The sequence below is a fragment of the Acytostelium subglobosum genome, assembly GCF_000787575.1.
Source record: "Acytostelium subglobosum LB1 DNA, scaffold: scaffold10, whole genome shotgun sequence".
Classification (NCBI taxonomy): Eukaryota; Evosea; class Eumycetozoa; order Acytosteliales; family Acytosteliaceae; genus Acytostelium; species Acytostelium subglobosum.
In genome coordinates this window covers 66,667-82,159 of record NW_012236523.1, presented here as the reverse complement: position 1 = coordinate 82,159, position 15,493 = coordinate 66,667, and the positions used below count along the sequence as shown (strand labels likewise).

General features: G+C 46.4%; 5 protein-coding genes across 5 annotated transcripts; 2 read left to right on the top strand and 3 right to left on the bottom strand.

Annotated features, from left to right (window-relative positions):
• Positions 1-329: 329 nt before the first annotated feature.
• On the bottom strand, positions 330-5,282 carry SAMD00019534_054410 (hypothetical protein; the record flags this gene model as incomplete). Its single annotated transcript, XM_012898932.1, has 4 exons — positions 330-3,205; positions 3,307-3,972; positions 4,063-4,925; positions 5,032-5,282. 4 exons carry the CDS (start codon positions 5,280-5,282, stop codon positions 330-332), a joined length of 4,656 nt encoding a protein of 1,551 aa, XP_012754386.1.
• Positions 5,283-5,762: 480 nt separating this feature from the next.
• Positions 5,763-7,721, bottom strand: SAMD00019534_054400 (hypothetical protein; the record flags this gene model as incomplete). The annotated part of the gene is made up of 8 exons (XM_012898931.1): positions 5,763-6,080; positions 6,153-6,409; positions 6,487-6,596; positions 6,658-6,746; positions 6,812-7,009; positions 7,090-7,256; positions 7,328-7,586; positions 7,668-7,721. The coding sequence occupies 8 exons, from the start codon at positions 7,719-7,721 to the stop codon at positions 5,763-5,765; spliced, it is 1,452 nt and encodes a 483-aa protein (XP_012754385.1).
• An 879-nt stretch (positions 7,722-8,600) lies between these two features.
• Positions 8,601-10,740, top strand: SAMD00019534_054390 (hypothetical protein; the record flags this gene model as incomplete). The annotated part of the gene is made up of 4 exons (XM_012898930.1): positions 8,601-9,090; positions 9,164-9,550; positions 9,625-9,930; positions 10,001-10,740. The coding sequence occupies 4 exons, from the start codon at positions 8,601-8,603 to the stop codon at positions 10,738-10,740; spliced, it is 1,923 nt and encodes a 640-aa protein (XP_012754384.1).
• A 37-nt stretch (positions 10,741-10,777) lies between these two features.
• Positions 10,778-13,650, bottom strand: SAMD00019534_054380 (hypothetical protein; the record flags this gene model as incomplete). The annotated part of the gene is made up of 2 exons (XM_012898929.1): positions 10,778-12,902; positions 13,085-13,650. The coding sequence occupies 2 exons, from the start codon at positions 13,648-13,650 to the stop codon at positions 10,778-10,780; spliced, it is 2,691 nt and encodes an 896-aa protein (XP_012754383.1).
• Positions 13,651-13,886: 236 nt separating this feature from the next.
• On the top strand, positions 13,887-14,400 carry SAMD00019534_054370 (hypothetical protein; the record flags this gene model as incomplete). Its single annotated transcript, XM_012898928.1, has 3 exons — positions 13,887-14,010; positions 14,080-14,221; positions 14,322-14,400. Coding segments are annotated over 3 exons (345 nt in total), but the record flags the coding sequence as incomplete, so codon positions are not given.
• Positions 14,401-15,493: the final 1,093 nt, after the last annotated feature.

Sequence of the window (15,493 nt, the reverse complement as noted above, 5' to 3'; positions counted from 1 at the left end):
TGTACAGATCATTTGGGTGCACGACCAGAATAGATCATCAGTCGCCACGCTCTCGATCAACATTCAAAATAATAATTAATTAATTACAATGCGGGGTTTTTGATTGATTGATTGTTTGATTGGTTGGTGTGTGGTGATCAGTCACCAATTGGGGTGGGAGGGGCGGAATGGGGAATTGTTGACCTTGGTGATGAAGATTGAGTGAGGCAACCAAAACCTTGTGTAGGTGGTCCGCCAAGTCGTTTATGTGTAAATTGTACATTGGATTGTATCGATAGAAAATTGATTGATTGATTGATTGATTGATTGAGTGATGGGGGTTTGTTCAATTAATCCTTATTTCTGCGCATCTTGATTGAGAAATCCCTGCGTAGTATCTTTAACCGCAGCGAGTTCTTCTTGGCTACAACGATACCGACGCCAACTAGGATGGCAACTGATCCAACTACCACTGTCACCACGATGACTGGTATGCGCCACTTGGCCTCATCCTTGTTGCCACAGGCGCCATTGTCCTTGCCATCCGATTGAATGAGCAGAGAACCAAAGTTGGGATCGATCTTGGCCGAGCTGCCAAAGTTGTTGACAGTGATGGACGTCAGCACGCTCAGTGTGTCAGGGTTGGCACGCTTCAGCTCCACCATCGACTGATCACTCTCGTCAACCAGCTCCACTGTACTATGTGTCACACGACCATCAATGATCATTCTGTCCGAGTAGTAGGCCTTGAGCATGCCCGATCCCTGCACGATCTCCATCGAACGCAGCGATGATTGAGAGTTGCTCACCTGGCCGGCCAGCTTGGCCTGCTCACATCCATTGGCGCCACTGCCTGCCTGCGCCAGGAAGAAAACGCGCAGCGAGTTGAGTTTGTCGTTGAACGTCCATTGATCCAGATGGATGGTGTACTTGATCGAGTTGGCGGGCACCTTGAAATTGTCGCCGGCAAAGTTGTACGTGCTCTCCTCCGTGAAGATCTGCGTGTCGACCGTGAGCACAAACTTGGCGTCGTCGCTGTACGTGCCCAAGTATGTTGTGATCGATGTGTCGTTACTGCCATCAGCTCCGGGCTCCGCGTTGGTCCAGGCGATGTCCTTGATGAAGCGCTGTTTGATGATGGCACCCGCGGGAGAGACCTCGCGAATCTCTGTCATACTTACGTTGAACTCAACCTTCTTGCTGACTGAGCCGAGCTTGACCTCTGAGGGTTTGTTGTTGTCGGGGAGCTTGGGTGGGTCACTGGTCTCGCCACCAACGGCCAGCTGTTGGCTGCAGTCAATGCCGGTCCAGCCAGTGCTGCAGTCGCATACGCCAGTACCAGTGTTGCATGAACCGTGTTGGCCGCACGCGGGACAGGGAGAGCTCCTGAACAGGTAGATGAAGGCATCTCTCGACACTGTTGTGTTGTCGAATGTCGCATTTACCGAGAGTGTGTGAGTGACGTCGTCATTGTACTTCACGTCCGACTTGAAGTCGCAAGTCATCAGTGTGCCGTTCAGAGCCGGGGTTGGGTTGGTGCAGGGCGATCCACCAATGGTCACGCTCATATTGAACAGATTGAAGTAGCGACCATATATAGTGACGGGCGCAGGCTCGCCAAAGTATGTAGACGAGACAGAGTCAATTGTGGGCATCATGTACTGCAGGGTGGCGGTTACGACGCTGCTCTGGACAGTGGTCATCTTGAGAATGGCGCTGCCGCGGCCTGGAGGTGCGACACAGACCATGCGGAATTTGTTGCCGCCAAGTGTGTTGACCAAGGGGTTGGCGCACGCCGTGTCGTTGATCGTGACGGTGAGGATGGGAAGGCCGTCAAAGTTGGTCATGGCTATGTTGTATCCAATGATTGTGATGTTTCCACCTTGGATGGGGATTTCTGGTCGAGTGATAATGACTGGCCTGATGATCATGGCAGAGCCATGGTACTGTTGGCCGGCGACAGTGTAGATGACATTTTCAGTTGAGCGAATGTCGACGCCACTGAGCATCGCGGTAACCGTGGAGTAGCTGAGTGTAGACCAGGTGGTGATTGGCGTCACAGTTGACACGGTGCTGAGGGATGGAAGGTTGGTGGGCGTGGCCAAGAATTTGCCTGAGATTGAAATGGACACCGAACCGTTGCTAAAGGAGTTGGTCACAATAGTGTCGACGATGGGTGCCGGGTACGAAACGGTCACAGGCAAAGAGCTGGCTACAACGTCGTTATATGTGCTCACGATCGTGAGGGCGAGGTTGGCGCCGAGGATATTGGGTGGATTGAAGGTCAGCGTCTTGGACGTGACGCCAGTCCACGAGTCAACATTGACGAGGCTGTTGCTGATGTTAATCCTCAGGTTCTGGAATGTGTTGAAGAACATGCCAACAATCGATGACTTTGCGCCAGGGTTCAGGAGGCCGGTGGGTCCCGTCTCGATCAAGGGGGTGAGCACCACTGTCTCGGCAGCCGTGGCCAAGTTTAGTCGGGAGAGGATCTGGAGCTGGCCACTGAGCATGGCTGAGTTGAGATCGAATGTGCACCTTATGGCCGTGCAGACGATGTTTGTTGCCGCGGAACCACCGAGCTTGATGGACCAACTCGGGGAGTACAGATCAAAGTTCTGGCCGGTGATGGCGCCGCTGGAGCCAGACTGTTTGAATGATGGCTTGTCCAAGACGATGCCATAGTATGTTACGGTGGTCCATTGTGAGCCAAAGACATCTTTGGGGTCGTTGTAGACTTTGACTTCGAAGGCCATGTTGGAGCTGAGCACCGGCTGTCCGGCAGTGCAATTGAGGTGGTTGATATCGAGAACGACGACGTTCGTGCACTCCACTTGACTGATCGAGTTCTTGAGTGTGACAGTTGTGACTCCTATAATGAAGCCTGAGCCCTGGATCTGGACCGGGCCACCCTCCAGTGGTTGGCGCGCACCAAGTACCATCTGGGCCAGACTGATCTTGGGAGAATTCCACAAGTAGGCCATGGTGGTCTGTGAGGCTCCACCGGCTGCTCCGGTGAGGTCGATGGTCACAGAGAAGGTTCCATAAGGGATTGGTGATGGATTGGTGCAGAGAATGTATGATATCTTGTTGTCAAAGCCTCCCAAGCAATTGATCGTAGGAATGTTGACACTAATAACACTCCTTCCAGAGAAATCGCCAAACAATGTTATCTGACTACCTGATCCAATTGCCATTTGTATGTCTGTGATCATTGGTATCGCGGCTGTTGTCGGGTTGGTATGGTAAGGGTTGAGTGATTAGTGACGTGCCTGGGGGTGTGTGACCTCGGTCGCAACAACATCAACAACAACAAAAACAACATACTTAATGGCAGAGAGACGGTGGAGGTGTAGGTCTTGGTAACTTGGCCATTGGTAACATTTAGACGGAAGTTGTAGTCTCCAGTGGATCCTGGTGGTAGGTTCACCAGAGCTATGGTGGTGTCCTTGATATAGGCCGATGGACATGGCTGCCAGCCCTCGGGTTGGTTGCCCTTCATGACGTAAGCATTCAACTCGGAGAAGGGCATAAGGAAGCTGACGGTGGAGCTCACCTTGACCTGGGGAGGAGTAGTTGATGTTACTATAACAGTGGGAATCGCAGTGGCACTAGGCAGGCCAGCTGTAGCAAAGAAGCCAAACTTTTGATTGGGGTCGCCGTTAGTGCTGACCAAGTAGTCATTGTTGGAGAGGTCAGCCTTGGAGTGATAGTAGAGGGGTGCGTCGCCGTTGGCTGGTGCGCCCGGTGAGGCAATAACCTGGCCGTTATAATAGAGTACGTTGTTCGTTCTTGTGATACCGGTCCAAGCATTCCTGTCCGCGGTGGCGGGAAAGAACATTGGTATAAAGTTTGTGATCAATACTGGAGTGATCACTCCAAACAACTGGAACTCTGATCCAAACACTGAAGTCTGTATCAGCATGCTCTTAGCTTGGCTGTGTGTCACTTGCCTTCCATGGAATTGATGCAAGAGTCCTGTTGTATCCTCGACTAGAAGTATGAGTGTGATTGAGTGTAAGTGAGTGGAGGTGGGATGATTCCATTTGCCTGATCGATCAATCAATCAATCAATCAACATACATAGTGTGGGCCTGTTTTGAGTAGAGTAGAACCTGTTTGTAATGTCTGTGATGTGCAATGGTTGATACTTGATGTCGGCTTGACCAAAGTTGGTGATGAAGACATCGTATCCAAGAGTGTTGGGCATGGGATAGTTACCAGACGAGATAGTAAATGTCGTCGTCGGTGTCTGGACGGTGGCGTTTGTCATTAGATACCTGAGACCCATGCCATAGAAGAATGTGTTGGACGAGTTGCCCTTGATCGCTGCCACCCATGGAGTGTTAAAGGTGATCTGATATGTCGTGGACTGTGTGCTGTTGAACACCTTGAGTGTGACGCCGACGCCAGAGAGCGAAGCGGAGGGTGAAACGACGGCCATAAAATCACACTTGTAGTTGTAGCGAGCATCGCTAGTATACGGTGACAGTGTGCATGCGACTGATGGAACCCCATCGACAGAGAGATTGGCCTGGTAGTTGGAGAGGAAGTTGCCAAACCTGATAAATGTGTTGCCCATCTCCTCGCGAGACACAGTGATGTCCTCGGGGTCATTGCCACCATACTCCCAGATGACATAGTTGAGCGATGATTGGGTGGCCTGCAACCACACGCTTGGTTCGTTCATGTTGAAGTAGAAGTTGGAGATTGCGCCTGCATCCGAGGACAACGTGATGTTGGGACAGTACTGGTAGCAGCGCTCGGGGAAGTCTTGATAGAATGGTGCGCCACGTGTGTGTCCGCTTGCCCACCACCAAGAGATATTGTCGGTAGTCATGGTACCAAGCCAAAAGGTTGGCGCCACAAGAAATGATGATGACATGGCCTTGACCCAATTGACCACAAACATGTACTCATCATATGTCTCCAATGTGAGAAGGTATCTGGACAATGTGTGATGGGTGTATGAGGGGGTGGGGGGAGGGTGAGTGTGTGATCGATCAACATTGGATCATTCCAACCAATGAGTGAGTGAGTGAGTTGACTTACCTCTTTCTGTTCATGGAATCGCTGTGGGGCGGATTGAACGAATCGACGTTGGTGATGGTGGCCTGGCTTTCAGGAATGACCTCATAATGATGTCCCTTGTAATCAAAGTATGGTACTGAGCCTGTAGGTTGAATAGGGTTTGGGGGACCTCCATTGCCCCATGCATTGACCAATACTGTATTGCGGTTGCTGTTGATACAAATGCAAACAAACAACAATACCAATAAGGTAGTTGTTGTTTTAACAATCATTATTATTATTATTACAACTAACTTATATATATATTTATAAGTTGTATTCTATATAGTTTACAAATAATAATAAAGGATGTATCAGCAAAGAGGAGGACCTACGTGGGTCGAAGCACGTGCCGTTGGTGTCCTTTGTGTTGGCATCGTAAGGACATGAATGAGGTGGTAGGTGGGATGGACACATAAGCACCGGGTTGGTAGGTTTGATCCGATTGATTATAAATGCGATCACTCACCATCATTCTTTTTATGTTCAAAAAAAGACCAATCTCGTCTCCAGATCACCCCACCAAAAGGGTCCACAAGATGCAAAAAAAAATATCATGATCGTTGTGTTGTAAAAATAACAATGATGGTGGACCAAAGGTCCTACCACAACCATCAAAAAAAACAAGTAAACTCTCAGATTATTCCTTGTAGTTCAATGACATTTACACAAACAGGTAATAACGTATTGATTGATGATGCACCTTTAATCAATCATTGATGAGGAGGAGGCTTGGTCCTGGGCCGCGCGAGGAGGTCGTAGTTTGGCGCCTCGTAGAGTAGTCCAGGATGTGGAGACTCGTCGACTAATGCTTTGGTCGTTCGTTCGAATTGTAGTTCTCGATAGAGATTACCTAATGCGTCATATACCATCATCTCACCCATTTGCATTCCAACGCACTTCCTTGGACCATCGCCGAATGATGCCGGTGACTTGTCGTCGCCAATGAACCTTGATGGATTGAATGTCAATGGATCCTTCCACTGTTGTTCAGATATACATGATGTGTATACATTTGCAATGACTTGTGTCTAAGTGTGATTGTTTGATTGATTAGCGAATGATCAGCGAGACTGAGGTGAGGATGACGGTCTATGACTTACTCCTTTTGGAATGAAGTAGCCTGCAAGTGTTGTGTCCTCAACTGTTTGATGAGGCAGGAGTAGTGGAGAGGTAGGCTTTAGTCTAAAGCCTTCTTTGATTGCACTGTAGAATAATGGAAGTTGTGTCTTGTTGGACCATGACACTGGCTTGTTTGATGGTGACTTTTCCACAATCTCTTGGTACAACAACTCTTGTATCTCTGGTCTGTTGATCATCATTAATACTGCCCATTCAACTGTTGTAGCTGCTGTATCAGCTGTAAATGGGGATGGGTAGGTGGAGAATGTCAGTCAACTGTACTCCAGGCTGTGCACGTCTGCGGAGGATACATACTTCCAGCGACCATTAGATCCAGACAATTCCTTTCGATGTGCTCAATGGTGTAGGTATGTTCAGGGTCATTCTCCATCTCAATTAGGAAGAGATCAACGAAATCCCTTGGACTATGGATGTATGATTGTTAGTGCTTGTCCAGTGAGTCATGCGATTGATCGAAGTACATACTTGTTTCGATCAAGTGTCTTCTGGTGCTCAACGATTCGTCTTCGGCTGAACGACAAGATACCAGATACAACCTTCTCAATCTCATGATGCTGTAGTTGGTGTGAGTCGTTAGTGGATACTTGCAAGGCCAAGGCTAAGCCAGCACGGTACATACATTAAAGAATGGCTTTAGGATATGAATAAAGTCGCTTGGATTACCTTGTACCATCAGTTTTGTTAATTCTTCGGCAAGGTACATTATCTCCTTCTCTTCATCATTCCTTTGTTCCGAATCATATGTGATCTCGGCTGAGAAGGTAAACTGGAACATACAATTCAATGTATATGTATGTGTATACTTCTTAAGTTGTATCTATACAGTATATATATTGGAAGATATATTTGTCAGCTGACTTGGATCATGATTGATCACATCATCGAACAACTACTTACAGGTTGTCCTTTGGCAATATCACGTTTGATCGCGGCAATAAGTTTGGACACTTGATCCAGAATGATGGTCTCAAACTTCATCAACTTGGTCCTGGTCAACGTCATTCCAAACAATGTTCTCAACTTCTTCCACAGCTCGCCATTGGAGAAGCTGAGGTCTTTCTCATCTTTGGTTGTTATATGATTAGTTGTCAATGTTAGCATTCCAGTCGAGTCGTGTCCAAGATGGCATACATACCTCCAACTATTAGTAATGATGGACCGAGGTAGCGATCCTTGAACACCTCGGATTGTGTTGTGAATGCTTCATGGATGAGTTTGGAATCGTTGAGTACTACTGTGTAGATGGAGCCCATGTAGATTGAATAGATCTTGCCATATTGTAGATATAGCTTGTGAAGACTCTCATAAGGCTTGCCTTTATCAATCATATGAAGATTGCCAATAAGTGGCAGATGTGGCGGTGTCGGTGGTCCATTCTTTACTCTGTTATTATTCTATTTAGTTTGGTTTGATTTGATTTGAGTCAGAATGGATTGACTGATGGATGTGATGAGTGATTAGTGATGGAAACATACCAGATGTAATAGATAAACGATTATAAATCCTAATATTATTGATATGAAGAACATTGTATGTTGTTGTAATGATTGATTGATTGATTGAATGAATGTATAAATGTCCAATGCAACTCAATGAGTATTGTAACTTGTTGAAGGCAATGGATGTGAAATTGAACAATTGTCAGCTGAGCACCATTCGTGTCAAGGTCAGTATCTCTCAAGAGGCTTGTTTTGTTATTGTGTCGAGTTGTTGTCCCCGTTGTTGTACTGAATGTGTGACTCTTCGGGATCGGAGTAAATTGTTAGATTGATTATTCTCTCTTATCTTGTCTTGTTTTGTTGTTGTTGTTGATATTGAGAGCTGATAGATTGTGTGAATGAATGAATGAATGACTTGACTTTGTTATGAATAGTAGTGTTTGAGTGTCAACAACACATTTAATGTTTGACAACAACAACCCATCTCACCACTTCGTACCCCCCATTCTATCACCAAGAGTCGCACGAGTGAGGCCTATCCATGAGCCAATCAAAGGGTCTACCATCCACACCAAAAAAACAGATATTTGGTTTTCGAAGAGGCATCGATTCCATTCCAGATCAACTTGAATGAACTTCCTTCTTCATTTATTCAGTATCCCGAACAACTACACTTACTTAAGTGTATAACAAAGGAATGAGATTGATTGATATTAATGATTGATTATCTCTAGGTGTTCATTGATTTCGTAAAGTAATTGAATGAATGAATGAATGGTTGAATTAATGAGTGAGTTGAGGTCTAAGACGAATTCAAAATACACATAGTTAGGGTTGTGTCAACAATTGATCGAGTTATACAACACACAAAGATATATAGATAGAGATAGATAGATAGTTACAGGGAGGGTTCACATCATATATAACATGACAATAGCGATTGAATGTGTACTAGAGTCTGCAGTGTATATGCCTGGTGATACACTATTCTGTAGGATACACATATCAAACAAGACAACATCCAATGCAATCTTTGTCCAGCCACCGCCACAACCATCTCCATCACCTTCTTCACCAGGCATCAACAAATCAAACAATAACAACAACAATAATAACAATAATAACAATAATAACAACTCAGTGTTGAATACATCATCATCGGGAATCGACTCGATATCATGGATAACAGCACAGGTCTATGGCAACATGGTGATTGAACCAAAGTACTTTAAGATGTCGACGTCAAGCCCAAAGATGAGTAGTGCTGCAAAGAAGTTGGCTGCAACTTCATCGTCCTCTGTTATAAAGAGGGTAGGTGGTGCGCCAACCACAGGCATCTCAACGGCTACATCACTACCCAACACGATGGATGCAGGCGAGAATGGACGTTCAATATTCGCTTCGCCAACGACCATCCTCGGCTCAGACATCCAAGTGCCACCGGGCCAGACACGCTCATGTAAGCATCATTCAATCATTCAATCAAACATACTTACTCACTCATTCAATCATTCAATCAAACAATCATACAGTTATATACTATCTCACATTGCCTTCACCTTTGCCACCCTCATATAAGGGCTCAGCTCTGCGCTACAGTTACTTCCTTTCGATTGCGGCACAGCTGCTCACTCATCCAGCACAGATCCTCACGATACCAATACGTATACTGACACCAGCATCAGCATTGCGTGAGGTCAAGTTCAAGTTGAACATCACCAATCATCACTTTGATGAAGGATCTACAGAGACGCCACAGGACAATCCCAAGGGACTAGAGGTGGTCTCCAAGTGGCCAATCTCTCCCTTCAAGAAGTCACAATACTTCCCCGTGCCCTACCCTCAGACCCTATCCCAATACGACTCAAACAACACCAGGAAGTCAGTGATCGACCTCCTGAGCAAGTACTCAGTGCCAGGTATGTGTGAGCAATGGTCGGGTGGCGCGTGACTGGCACTAACATCGCGAACCTCCATCTTACATACATACTAGTATCAATGAATATATCAAAGGGAACGGAGAAGCTGGCGACAGTGTCAATTGCAAAGACAGCGTATTCATTGGGAGACACTGTTTGTGGAACGTTTGACTTCTCAATCGCGACAATACCATGCTACAAGATATTGGTCAAGCTGGAGTTTGAAGAGACTATCGAGCCCAAGTACCAGGTGACACCCAAGAACAAACCCAACCGAAGGCTCTATGGCGAGCTGCACGAATATACAACAAACCTCCGACAGACACACTTTATGTTCCACATCCCCGTCGAAGCATCACAAGAGTTCTCCACAAAGCATGGTATGTATACATACACGCAGTCCCGTTTAGACCTGCTGGACCAAGGCCTGACCCTTACCCATCCATTTAGTATCAGTCAAATGGGTACTACGCTTCGAGTTTGTAACACCAGTCAAGAATCCGAATCATCAACAACCTCTGCCATCACAACAACCTCAGCAGCAACAGCAGCCACAGCAACAGTTGCCTCGATCAAACTCACAGAACATCATTCACTCTCCTACGCCGCATCAGACAAGCAAGGACAACCTATCAGAGATGCACGCGTCACATATGGCAAAGAGCAGTTCATACAATGAAGACCTTGGTCGACAGCAATCAAACATCAACAATGTCTCCACTTCAATCCCCACGACAACATCTGCATCACAATTGGCCGGCACAAATGGTGGCGATCCCTCGACGACAAACAACAACACCAACAACAACAACAATGTCTCTTCATCTTACTCTTTGCCCTCGACGCCACCATACACTCATTCATCATCCAAGGCAAATCGAACAATATCAGAGGTTCCCAGCGACAGCGAGAGCAATCTGAGCTCAGACAGTGGCGCACTCAACGATGACTACACAATCAACAGCAGTTCCAACAGTCACTTCAGGGCATCGACGGCCAGCAGTGGTTTGGTCAATCACAATCAATTCAAGCGCAACGTCACGCATCCAGTAGTTGGCGTGTTGGTGAACAATGACGAGAACAACATTCCTCAAGTGGATACACTACATTGGAGTTTACCCATTCGCGTATTGGTTAGCGCGCCACCTCACGAGCTGTTGCACACAAACAAGAATGAATTAATACTGTAGCCATTCCATCGATCGATCAATCAACCAATCAATCACTTTATTCCAAAGTATTCAGGAAGCCTAATATCTTCTCAGATATGTCGTCCAGGATCTCTTGGGGCACTGGCCTATCGACATACTCGGGCAGCGCTGCGAGCCTTGTATCGATATCTGGGTCGCGCAGTATGTTGTTGGTGCTGGTCATGATCCTGCGAATACGCTCGAGATGTACGCTGGGATTGTGTGGCTCGCCATCTGTGAACTTCTTGAAGATCTCGACTTGGTGCTCCCTTGCACCCTCCAGTCGGCTCTCTGCAGCAAGTGACGAGAGGATGTCGGCCACGGTGTGATGATTCGTGAGGTTGAGGCTGTCCTTGAAGAAGCCCTTGTCAAATTTGAGTATGTTCATTGTGAGCTGGCCCAGACCGCCCTTCTTCTCAATCACGTAGAAGAGCGCGCTGTATAGGTTGCTCATGTTGATGGTCTTGGGCGTGCCAAAGAAGTCCATCAGTTTGATGACGTTTGTCGTGTCCTTTAGTCCGTGCATCGTATCGAACAGGTTGGCGACGACGATGAGGAAGGGTCGCGTCTTCATGGCGCTGGTGGTCATGCGCAGGTAGGCATAGGCGCGCTCGGTGCTACGCGTCGCCAACATGTTGAGCTGGAACAGCGCGCGGCACTCCTTGTTGGATGACGGCATGCTGGTGAAGTAACGCTCGTCCAAATAGCCGAGCTCGACAAAGTTGCTGGCCACCTTGGGATAGATCCAGCTGTACACTGTAACGTTCTTCTCGAACATCTTGAGTATGATGTTGACGGCCAGCTCGGTGTGGCCGCTGTTGAGAAGGCCGCACAACGTAGAGTTGATAATCTCGATGTTGGGCAGGGTCAGCGCCGACATCTCGTTCTGAATGTTCCTCCAGCCCTGCGCCAGGTCGTCGCGCAGGTAGGGCACGTAGCTGCTGGAGCGGAAGGCGATGGCGCGGAAGTAGTCGGGCGAGTGCAGTACCAGACTGTGCCACTTGCGCAGGCCACCAAAGTCGATCATCATTCGTATCAGGAAGGTGCCATGCGGCAGCAGACCTTTGGAAAAGTAGTGATTGTGTAGCTTGTGCTCGATCGAACGGAACTGCTTGCGTTCCAGTAGATGTTCCAGTGAGCGCTCATGGTAGTCGTCGGTCTTGGGCGGTGTGCCGGGATTGGTAGACACCTGGCCAATGGTCTTGATAAACTTGCGCTTGTAGAGCATGCGGTGGTGGCCGCGACGTGTCTTGTCGATGGGCAAGTCGAGCAGCAGCTGCTCCCAGAAGCGCATCATGGCCTGATGGCCATCGCCCTTGAACTCGTGATAGACAATGAAGGGATAGATCGTGCTCTGGTTGGGCACGAGACCCATGATGATGCGGCGACTGTACCAATGAAGTGCCATCTCGTAGCGCTCGGTGAGAAGGTGTAGCAGGATGACGGTGTTTGTGATCTTGGAGACGATGGCCTGTGACTGGCAGCCCGGCAGCAGGCGCTCGACACACTCCACCATCTCGATCGAACCGACAAGCTCGTTGTGCACGATGAAGGCGGGCAGGATCGTGTGGTCGACATCCATCTCGTTGTTGATAATTTTGGCGAACTCTTTGTTAATGTCGCTCGATCGTTCCAGACGGCTGACCAGGCCGCGAGTCTGCACGCTCAGGCCAGACAGCATCATGAGGGCCGACCAGTCCTTGTGGTCGGCGTCAAAGTAGGTGGCCAACAGGTTGCTGCTGCGTCGATCGTCGATGTACTCGGACTGCAGACGATGCAGTAGCTTGGTCAGACGGAACATCGATGTGATGTGCTCGTCGCCCGCGGGGTTGGCGCGGTCCTTCTTGACACTGTCCATGAGCAACGCGTTGATGGCCTCAAAGTGGTGTCTGGCAGCGAATGTGGCTACCAGGTTCATTATCAGTTCTTGGCGCGGGCTGTTGGCCTGCTTCTTGACATTGAGTACATAGCGACTGACCGTCAGCACCAGCTGGACAATGTCATGTGGTGGGCGAGTATCCGGGCTACCCGACACCTTTGGTGATATGATGTAACTGACCAACGCGCAAGCAATCCAATAATCCGCCTCCTCCATAATCGACAACACTTCGCTCGTCAACTTTGCCGCTCTTCCATTATGATCCCTCAAGTATTGTACCAGTCTGATGATTGATTGATTGAGTTAGTGATTGTGTGAGTGATCGAATGGTAGGGTGGACCGATTATGATCATATCTTGATCATCAGTGCACTGATACATCTTGATCATAGATCTTGATCATATATCTTGATCGTTCAGTGCACTGATACATCTTGATCATCATCAAGGATGATGGATGACCTACGTTTCGCTCTTGTGCATGTCCATGTATCTTTGAAATGTGTCCTTGTCTAGGGGAGGCACGTGGAGTACCTCTTGTTTCTCAAACAATGGGTTCTTGTCGGCCCAATGAGTGCTCAAGTATGATGTGTACTTTGGGTTGTTCCTCGGTCTGTATTGTTCTAACTGTTGTTTAAGATGATCGGGTGGCTGTTGTTTCTGATGTATATGAGGTTGTTGTTGATGTTGATATTGCTGTGGATAATGATAGCCTTTGGATGATGGTCCATGATCATCCTTCGAAAGGAATGGTCTCCTCTCCATCTCTGGTTTATAACGTGATGCTGGGAATGCTGGTATTGGAGATGGTGGCGCATAGTCTGTTGATGATGTTGTTGATGATGTTGATGATGATGTTGAGTTCGACGCCTGTGTTCCATTACTACTAATACTGGTGCTGCTTGTCCAATGTCTGTTCAATGTTGACGATGGACTGATCAAAGTTGTAGGATATCCATTGTTGGCAACAAAGCCATTGAGTTGCAATCTCGAGAAGTAAGGTGCTCGTGACCTTACAAAGCAAGATAACATGCTTGTTGTTCTTGTATCTGTATGTATGAATTAACAACTATCAATTGATAAATGACAAGTACTACAACTACAATGACATCAGAACTTGGTTGGGCATGAAAAAAAGCGAAAGAATCGGTGTGTCACTTGGTCTTTTTTTGGAATGATCAAAATCCCCACTTTGTTTTGCACTTCATCCAACCTTTTCAATCAATTTAACAAACAATCATTATTTATCTATCTATTCAAACATATAAAACAACATGGTCAAGTCATTTGCACAAGCATTGGATCTCAAGAATGATGCCGAACTCATTGCCGAGTACAAGAAGTATCACAGGAGTGTCTGGGTCGAGGTCAAGAATGCCTTAAAGTCAATTGGTATGATTGTTTGTTTGTTTGTTTGATTGAATTGATTGATGATACTTATATTGATTTTTGAATGAATAGGTATAACAAAGATGAAGATATTCCTTGTTGGCACACATTTATTCATGTATTATGAGTCCACTGATGACTTTGATCCAGCAAGAGACTTCCAAAGATACACTGATCTGACACCAAAGGCCAGTGAATGGGATCTTCTCATGAGGTATTGTATCACATCCATGTTATCATCATCATATGCGACTCACTCTCACACTCACCTCGAATGAATGAACCAAACAAACAAACAAACAAACAATGTGTAGAAAGTTCCAACAAAAGATACAAGAGGCGAAGGAGACGGATTGGTGGTGTCCAATGGAGGAGGTGTTTGATCTCGAGTGGTAAACATTCAATCACATCATCATCATCCTTACCATCACCATCACAACTGAGCCTGATAATAAATCAGGCAAGGACACATGTTCAAGTGCGTGTGTGATTGAGTAAAGTAGATGTTCACATAACAATGGTTAGCTAAACATGAACATGGCCCCCTGCCATGTAATGAATGAACCATTATCAACATAACAACGTGGATAGTAAGTACCTATCCAACGAATGTTCATACTGCGCAAACACCCCCAAGACACTGTGCCCGGGATGTATCCTTTACCATAATGGCCTTGCAAGCAAAAAGGCCCTAAGGAAACCAATTTCAATGAATGGGCACTCCCAAAGACGAGGGGTTAACTACTGGGACTCACCCAACGACTCTTCGATCACATGATCACACACATTAGATATTAACTTTATTTATGTGTGCTTTGGGCCGAGGAAAAGACAAGACACCTTACATTCATTTAACTCATCATATGTTGGCTGATAGTGAGGTGGACTAAACGAAATGTAATGTATTCTTCTTCTTTCCTACATTAGTTATAAGTCTATCTAGTCACTTCAAGTTCAACACAAACAGATAACTGAGACATATACAATCATTAACTCAAGGTAATTAATTAATTAATGAACACAACTCAAGTGTAGTGGTATGTGTGTTTGTGTGATTCGCACATGATCATTCAAACATTCATTATCTCTTTCAAACAGTTGAACTCTAGTTCAACATGGGGTGTGTAGTTCGAGGATTCGCCTCAATCACACCCACTGCACACTCACTACACTTTATATCATTCAATCGGTCGACCGATTCAAACTTAAGTGGACCTTTGGATCTATCTCACAATGTGTGTGTGTGTGTGTGTGTGTGTGTGTGTGCTTTTGTGTATGATACTAGTTAACAGTTGACCAAACAAAGAGATCATTATACACATTACCAATTATATGTTGTGACAACTGATAAATGGGTTACAACTACTCTAATCACGATGGTATGGTACATCTCTAAATATTTTGGATGGATCACTACAATTATCACAACCTTACAACATATTCATATCAACAACCAATAACTACTTCTTTCCATTCCATGTTAGTT